General features: G+C 37.8%; 1 protein-coding gene across 2 annotated transcripts in view; it reads left to right on the top strand.

Moving 5' to 3' along the window:
• LOC134349537 (transmembrane protein 182-like) overlaps positions 1–8306 on the top strand; it is an 80939-nt gene extending 72633 nt beyond the window's left edge. For both annotated transcript variants that reach the window (XM_063054016.1, XM_063054017.1), the window contains exon 6: positions 1128–8306. In XM_063054016.1, the coding sequence (XP_062910086.1) occupies positions 1128–1399 (272 nt within the window). In that variant the 3' untranslated portion in view covers positions 1400–8306. The remainder of the gene's footprint in view (positions 1–1127) is intronic.
• Positions 8307–9346: the final 1040 nt, after the last annotated feature.

Consider the following 9346-nt stretch of genomic DNA (forward strand, 5'->3'; position numbering starts at 1 on the left):
ACCTCTCAGCTTCTCACTTCATCCCACCTCCCCTATTCATCCACCTTCCCCAATCACCTGCCAGCTTGCACTCCTTTCCCTCTCCCCACCACCTTCTTCAGTCCTGATGAAGGGTCTTGGTCCAAAATATCAACTGTTCGTTCCTTCTATAGAAGTTGCCTGACCTGTTGAATTCCTCCAGAATTGTGTGTGTGTGATTTGCAGCATCTGCAGAACCTCTTGTGTGGTTGAAATTTGTAAGTGCTGCATTCTTAAACAAGCATCATTTCTATTTGGGAACATTATGTTTTAAGCTGCCCTTTGTTGTAGATGCCAAAATACTCGTTAATTTGGAAGTAGGGACCTTGGGGTTATTTTAAAGGAATAGCAAGTAGGATGAAGTTAATTATAGAAGTAGATTTGGAGTTCTCTGAAAAATATTCCTAGTTTTCTGCTGGTTTGAACTTTTATGACTTTTGTTTATTTGGTGCACTTAAGCCATGAGTCTAATCATATTTTGTTTTTTATCTGAGAAAATATAGATGTAGTATTGTGTTTTGGGTTCCACAGTCATCCAACTAGAAGGTAATATGTTGATCAAGAATGAAAGGAGAAATTTCTCAGATAGAGCAGATCAAACACCAGCTCCACTACTCTTGTACGTCAGTTAATGAGGTGCCCACCAAAAGCAGACAGGGTCTTGAAAGAGCATACACAAATTCTATCAGTCAGACCCCGATGATCTTGTGGTCACCCTGCCAGTGAAAGCTGCTGTGAAAACTGCAGTGAACAGAAATGATAAGTGAAAATGTATGTATTTACAATGTTTTGCATAAACCCCACATCTATTGTGTCTAGTTAGTTTTATTCAACCTAAAAGATCAAACTACGAAGTGTAAATCTGTATAAGCAATCAATATTTCAAGTGTAGCAAAGTGGGAAGTATTTTGACATGTAGATGTTTGGGTGTATGGAAGAGTCTCTTCAGAAAATAAAACAGAATTTAGTCTCCTCGAAAAAAAAAGTGCTGGCATTCACTTGGATCTTTGTAATCACATCCTCACATCATTAGTAGTTGCTAGAAATCTTTGTAGAGAAATTAAGTATATATATATATATGTACTGAAGTCATATCATTTTATTTACAGGTATTTCATCCACATTTTCCATTGTTATGTACATCTATTGGATTCAAGCTCTTATCGCTGTGATGGGTCAGATCATTGAGCCAAGTAAAGTGTGCCCGTACCCGATGGTTAAAGTTCAGTATGGCTGGTCCTTCATGGTGGCTCCTATTAGTGCATTCTTTTCCATACTTGCAGGCTTACTTTTCTTTCAGGTTGGATGCATTGCTCAAAGGAAAAAAAAGAATATATTGCATTCCATGCCATTTGACAAGGTCGGTGATGATGAACTCTAATTGCATTTTCATGTTGCAATTTCCTTTTTCTCCAATTTTTTTCCCCATTTCTCCAGAGGTCACGTTCAGTAAATACTTGCAGCCCTCTTGTCCCTCATCCCTCTCACTAGTGTGTATAATTGAGTGTAAGGAATTAATGCTGATGAATGGTTCATTTGGCCTCGTACAACATCCATATATGAGTGCCGTTCTGCATTCTGTATTGTAATCAGATTGCAGCACCTTGATTTGTTTCCCTCTTTAATAAGCCCAGGGCATAGAAGTAAATTGGATTGTTTGTATAGATTTTTTTAGCTTGCACTATGTTGACTGCTAGTCCTGTGATCTCCTTAGTCTGAATCATTCATGATTATATATTTCCTCTTGAACAACTAGAAACAACTTTGTAACTTTCAAACATTTTTAAAGTGAAGCCTGTATCCTATATTTGACTTTTTTAATATATCTGAAGTTAAATTAGTAGAAGGCATTAACCACTACAACAGATGTTCACAAGACACAAGGCTTCGTAGTTAAAGCAGAGAAATGAAAAATATACTTAATAGAAATAATCTCATTCTGTATTTAATTGTGCTAGATCTAATCTGTGGTGCCTGGTATTTACAAGGGCATTCAGAAAAATATTGTTCTGTCCACACACACTTCCTTCTAGCAGATACACAACTCAAATGTCATCATCTCTATTGATATTCATTTGAATAACATCATTCTATTTTGAGCATTTAGCAAGATTCTGAAAAATATTGATTAATATAGTGAGAAAATTTAGTTCAATCTTTTGTTGTCACCACTACTAGTGAAACTAGGATATCGAAAATCTTTTATCTTCGGAGTGATTAGACTATAAGAGACAGGATCAGAATTAGACATTTTGGCCCTGACGACTAAGCATTAAAATTAAAATTAAAATTTAAGAAAAAAATCTCATCAAATAAGTAATAAAGTCCAAAACTGCTATTGATATCTTTAAACTTTGCCAATGTGGATGTAAAAATATGTTCACCAATCCAGTTATCAGTGGGAAGCTGCAGTATATTTGAAAAGAGTTGGAGGTTTGGCGAAGTGATTTTATTCTCTGTTTTCTCTGAAACTATTTGCATAATGAGTGACTCTAATTTACTATTAGAAAAATAATATTCCATTGGAGTATTCTACAGTTTCCATATACTTTTCTAACAATGACAGTAACTAATTTATCCAGCCTTGATTTATAATCACAGCACAGAAACAGGGCTCTTGTCCATGCCAACTGTGATGCCTAGCCATGCCAATCCCATTTGCTGGCATTTTAGCCCTTATGCTCCATGCTTTTCCTATCTAGCTATCTGTTTCAAATACTGATCATAAGACAAAAGACATAGGTGCAGAATTAAGCTATTTGGCTCATCGAGTCTTCTCCGCAATTCCATCATGGCTGATACTTTTATTTTTCCCCTCCTCAGCCCCACTCCCCAGCCTTCTCCCTGAAACCTTTAATGCTGTGGTCAATCAAGAACCTATCAATTTCTGCCTTAAATACACACAACAACCTGACCTCCACAGCTGCCTGTGGTAACAAATTCCACAAACTCACCACCCTCTGGCTAAAGAAATTTCTCCACCTCTCTGTTTTAAATGGATGCCCCTCCACCCCGAATGCCCGTGAAGCTCTCTTTTTAAATGAGCACTGCCGACCTGCAAGTCACCTCCTCACAGTGTGATGCTCCGCTGACTGGGCCACTGGAATGACTGATTAAACACTGCAACTGCATCTGCCTACATCCGCTTCTCTGTCAGCTCTTTCCCCATCACCACCACCCACTGAATAAAGACCTTACCCCTCGCAGAGTTTAAATTTAAAATTTCTTTATATTTCTTCCTTCTTACTTTAAAACTGTACCCTCTAGTTCTAGATACTCCAAACCTGGAATAAAGACTCTGGCTGCCTATCCTACCTGTTCCTTCCTTAATTTTATAAACCTCTTTATGGTCACTCACCAGCCTCCTGTGTACCAGTGAGAATAAACCCAGCTGGTCCAGTCTCCCCGTACAGTAAGCCATTCATCCATCCCAGCAGCATCCTCACAAATCTCTCAGTCATAGACTTTTACAGCACTACAGCAAAGAAACAGGCCCTTCAGCCCGTCTAGTCCAAGCTGAACTATTATTCTGCCTTGTCCCGTCGACCCGCACCTGCACCATTGTTTACTGCACTTTCTGTATTGCTTCCACATTGTTTCTGTACACAACACTTTAAATGCTGTCTAATTAATGTTTTGTAGAGCTGCAACATAATATCCCAACTCTAATGTTCAGTGCCTTGACTTATGAAGGCAAACATACCAAATGCCTTCTTCTCTTCCCTATTCATCTTCCAGTGAGCTGTGGGCTTGCACCATAAGATCTCCCTGTTTATTAACACTCCTAAGGTCCCTGTCATTTAGTTTAGATGCTTCTGCCAGAAATTTATGTCCCAGAGGCATACACACACTTGTCTGTATCAAATTCTGTTTGCCTCTGCTGTGCCCCTTTGCCCATCTTTCCAGCTGATTGATGTCATACTGTATCTTTGGACAGCCTTCTTATCTATGACTCCACTAACGTTCATGTCAACTGCAAACTTACTAATTAGACCACGTTCATCTGGACCTGAGTCATATATGTCTATAACAACAAAGGTTTCAGCTCCGATCTTAATGTTACGCCAAATGTTATAGACTCGCTGTCAGAAAATAGCACATCTACAACCACACCCTTCCTCTTATCGGAAGTAGCTTTAGATCCAAGTTTGTCAACATGCCCCAGATCCCTTGTGTCTTAAACTTCTGGACAACTTACCCCGCGGGCCATATTCAAATGCCTGCTGTGCTCTCTTCAACAAATTTCATAGCTACCTCCTAAAAAACACTTGATCAGATTTGTGAATCTTGACCTCTCATCACAAAACCTTGTTGACAGCTAATGACTCCTTGCCTTTCTAAGTGAGCATAAATCCTGAACTAACTTGCCTATCAGTGATGAAAGGCTTACTGGCTTGTAGCTTCCAAGCTTATCCCTAATGCTTTTTTTCTAACTACAGCTGATAAAGTTGCAAATATTTCCATCAGTTCCTCAGCAATCTCCTCCCTTGATCTGCTTAGCATCCTTGGATAGGTCCTCTCAAGCTGTGGGGATTCATTCACCCTCGTGTGCACCGGTACTTTTAGCAGTTCCTCTTTTCTGATGACATGCTCAGAATATCAATGCACCACTCTCATAACCCTCAGCCTCCACATCTACCTTCCTGGTAAATACAGATAGAAAGTATTCATCTACGACCTCACTCATGTCCTCTGGTTCCATACATAGATTACCTCTTTGGTCTGTTTGGAGACCCACTCTTTCCTTACCTGCTTTGTTGTTTCTAATATACTTATAAAAGGTTTTAGAATGTTACTTAATCCTACTTGCTAAAGTTGTTTTTTGGACCCTTTTTTCCCTCTTAATTTCTTTCTTAAGTTTACTCCTATATCCCTATGAACCTGAATGGACCTGATCAATACCGATTTCCTATACCTAACAAAGGTTCCCTGATCAAACTTCAATACTCTTCATTAACGGAGTTCCCCAACATTACCATCTTTGTTTTTTACTCTTACATGGACATCTTGTCTCTGAACTCTTGCTTTTAAATCATTCCCCTCTGACAGCTGCCCTCAATCTACAGTACCTGTATAGGAAAAATCCCCTCAGTTTAGAGAAGGGAAAAATCCCCTCAGCTTATTCTTTTGACTTTCTGCTTAGTGGGATAAACAGAAACACAGGATAATGATTTCCTACTTTCCAAGGATATGTAATCTAGATGTTTTAAATAGCCTTCAACTCAGATTCTGAGATTTGTTGAGTTCAGGCAATTAAAAGAAAGCTCGCTTTAGTTTCATTTTCACTGATGCAGTTTCTTGTGAATCTGATTTACTCTTTGAGATAATCTCATTCTGACTTTATTCTACTAAAATTGTTAAGTTTTACAGTCAGCACTGTAAGTAGTTGCGAGCTGTTGTTAATGTAACCACAATAAAGGCAGTCAAAAGGAATCCTGATACCAATCCCACAAAATTGTAGATTAGGGGCTCCCAACCTTTTTTATGCCATTGAGCAATACCATTAAGCAAGGGGACAGTGGACCCCGGGTTGGGAACCCCTGCTATCAATGGAATCTTTGCCCTACTGATATCTGTGTGATCTTAAGAAAGATGTGAAAATTCAAATTAAAAATCTAAGGCAATTTAAGGAGAAAGATTGTGAAACTTCACTTCAGAAAACCCACTAGTCCCTAAGGCCATGCTAGTTTTGTAATTTTAAGCTGTGTGAGATGATCACTTCTGCAGTCAGAAATAGATCTCACATGATTACGTATTCAAGCAATATTTTAATAATTGCCAAAGATAACAATCTCTTTCATCAGACACAAACCAACATAATTTTTTTTTAAAATAGCAGCTTGCCTGTGCACATCCTGTCCCTTATTTTCTTTCTTTGTTAATACTTCATCCTAAGTGTCTAGTTGTGTCTCCACTCAGATGGGTAAATCTTCCTGATTCTGTTAGGTGGTATCAGAAGCTGTGATCCTTCTATGGAATATACAAGAATAACATAGTACAATTGATGGTGTGATAATTGAGCTAAGATTCATTCTGATAATATTACAGGTAAGTTTAAAGGAGTAGCAGATTTGTATTTAAAATCACTAGGGGCGAAAAAACAATATTTGGGACCAGGGATTACATTTGAAGTTAGGAAGCAGTAGAGGTTGTGACCTTGGATAGTAAAATAGTTAGTACAAGCTGAATGGCTGGTTTTTGGAATAACGCTTCGCCTTCTACATAGAAGATCCAGGCCTAATATGTTGGGGCAGAATAGATAGTTGGAAGGTTAAAAAAAGGCTCAGAATGTCACATTGGAATGAAAAGAAAATTTTGTATAAGGCGTGTTCTGGTACACCTAGCAATAATGCTAAAGCGCAAATCATAAACACGAGAAAGTTAAACACGAGATGTTAAAGGGCATCTTGTTGCTGGAAAAAAGAGGAAATTTAAAGCTAATTGGCTGACCCAATTTGAGTGGCTGACACAGCAATTTAAAATGTAACTTATATTAAGGAGTAAATTAATTTAACATAATTCTGTTTTCATTTCCAAAATCACCTAAGCATATGAGACATTCATTATGCAACACTACAAGATCTGATAGCTAAGGGAGCCTTGTGGTTTTGGCACTAGGCCAGCAACACAAATTCCCAGAAGTGAAAGACTCTCTGTAATATGTTGAATGGAATTGAATGAATCTGTTAATAAATGGATAGGCACTATAAAAGAAGAAAACAGCTGTAACTCTTGTTAAAAAATCAGTTCAGTGGTGGAAACCTGTTTGGAATGCCAATAAATGCTGTTTTCCAAAAACATTAGTAGACTAAAATGTATTATCATTTCTTGAAAATATACTAGCCTAATAGATATGAAATTTCATGAGGATTTCTGCTGCAAGTAATGTCATAGGTCATGTTTTCATGGAAAAGTCATTTTATACAATAGTTCTGCTATAAATGAACTTGTTTTGTATATTATCTTCATAGTGAAATCATTTCAAAGAAGCCTTTCAGATTTTGCTGTCCTGTTTCCAATGACAGTGCATTTTATTTGTGTGTGGTCATGGGAATCTGTGCTACATATCTGTGATAGGTTACTTGCAGAATAGGTCTGTGCAACACAACATGCCATACCAAGAGCCCATTTGCTGACTTATCATGTGGGGTTTTCAACACCTTTGACAAATTGTCATCACAGCCAGAACTCTTAAAAGAGCAGCAGGTATGTTGTCTGGCAGAATAGGGAGGGGGCTTTAGTTGCAGCCAGGAAGAAGAGCAATTCATCCTGTGAATGTCATGCTCCTGTCCCTGGGGGTTAGCAGATACAGCATGGACCAAAATCACAGGGATGTTGACCTACCTGGGTCAATATTCTGGGTCTGATTCTAGATTCAGGTTTATATCTGGTAGGTGAAATGTACAGATGGATATACATCTGATACAGTACACTACATTCATAACACTTGTGGGCAGAGGTCTCTTGCTGAATGCCACTCTGTACAGTATTGATGAACACAGATTTGTCTCCATATAACATGGGTATAGCACTGGTGGACAAATCTTTGTAACTGAATAATACTGGGACAACAAACAGTGAGCACAGTCTGTCAATGTATACAGATCATATACTAGTTGTCACAGGTCTGTTATTGTATAACATAGGGATAGTACTAATCTAATCAACTGATCAGGTACTAATCTGACATCATTTAACATTGAGGTACAGTACTGGTAAGCACAGGTCTGTCACTAATAATATGGATATAGCACTGGGGATAGTTCTGTGTGTAGGATTTGGGTAAAGCAGTGTTCAGGCAAGGATCTGTCAGTGTGCAACTGTTGTCAATTCTCACTGGCATTATACAATGTTTTGTAAAGCTGGGGCAGGCACTGAGGACTGTAAGAGTTTACATTACCCACCCATTGGCTGCTCCACTCCAGGTTTTGTGAGAGGCAGACATGTGTACATGAAATGATATATGCTGGTTATTCAGGGAGGAAGAAACCTCCTTCCTATTCTTAAGAAATGTGTGATGTTTGACTTCAGGAAGATGTCAGTACTTAGATTTGTAAGCCAAAACACTATGTTTTGTGCATTTTTCTTTATTAATTGGGCAAAATCAAATGCATTTTTCATGAGCATCCCTTGGAAGTGGTTGGACTGTAAATCTGATCCCTTCCACAAAAGGAATTGTATTTTACTGATGCAGATTATGAATTAATTTTTCTCCATTAATATTTGTTGTGTCTGTAGTACTCAAATGTATACAGAAATCTGTTTATAGTTCAATTTCACAATAAAGTTTGGAAAATATAAGACAGTTGAAATTTATTTTTATTCAACATAAGTCTGTTCCCACACTTTTTTTTACACCAGTATGACTTGACCAAAGGAACCTCATACAGGGAATCACATTCCATTCTGTAGAACTACAATCCATACTAAATGGGATGGTTTCAGAACCATCACAATATGTCGTCTTACAGGCCAGCATGTACGTTGGTCTACCATTATAATCAGTGAGGAGTGTAGAAGTCAAATTTAAAGTAATTTTTTAAAATCAAAGTACATATATGTCACCATATGCTATCTTGAGATTTATTTTCTTGTAGGAATTCATTGTAAATACACAATAGAATCAATGAAAAACTGCACTACAGTTGAAAGGCATTACAAAACAATTACCTGTGTAATTAAATGGTTATTGTTGAAACTCAATCTTTCCAAGCCTGTATACATTGCTGCAGGTTTTCTTCGGGTTTGTATCCTCAGCCCAAGCATCTTCAGATGGTTCGCCTGACAAATCCATGCTGACTTTCTAGCATCCAATAACAGTAAACCTAGTCTAGTTCTACTTTATTACCTGCAGGAGGGAAGTTGTAGAAGGAACAAATAAAGGACAAGATTAATCAAATGGCAGCATGATTTTTTTTTATGAGGAGATCCTGCTTGACCAGTTTTGAAGTATTAACAAAATGTATTAATGAAGGCTGTGCAGTTGATGTCTTCTATGTGGACTTCAGAATGGATTACCAATGTACCAGAAAGAAGGTTGGTTCAGAAGGTTAGAACCCTAGAACTAAATTAAAATTACCTTGGTAATTGGAGACAAGGGATGATAAAGGATAGTTGTTTTGTGATTGGAAGGCTGTGACCAATGATACAATTCAGGGACCCTTACTGTTAACTATATACATCAACTATTATGATATAAATATCGGATATGAAGTTTACAGTTATAAACATTGGAGGTGAATGTTACAGAAGAAAATAAATCTGGGCACGAGATAATATCGGTTAATTCATATGAGGGCTGATCAATGGTAGATGGCATGTAAATAGA

This window comes from Mobula hypostoma, chromosome 7, assembly GCF_963921235.1.
Source record: "Mobula hypostoma chromosome 7, sMobHyp1.1, whole genome shotgun sequence".
Taxonomy (NCBI): Eukaryota; Metazoa; Chordata; class Chondrichthyes; order Myliobatiformes; family Myliobatidae; genus Mobula; species Mobula hypostoma.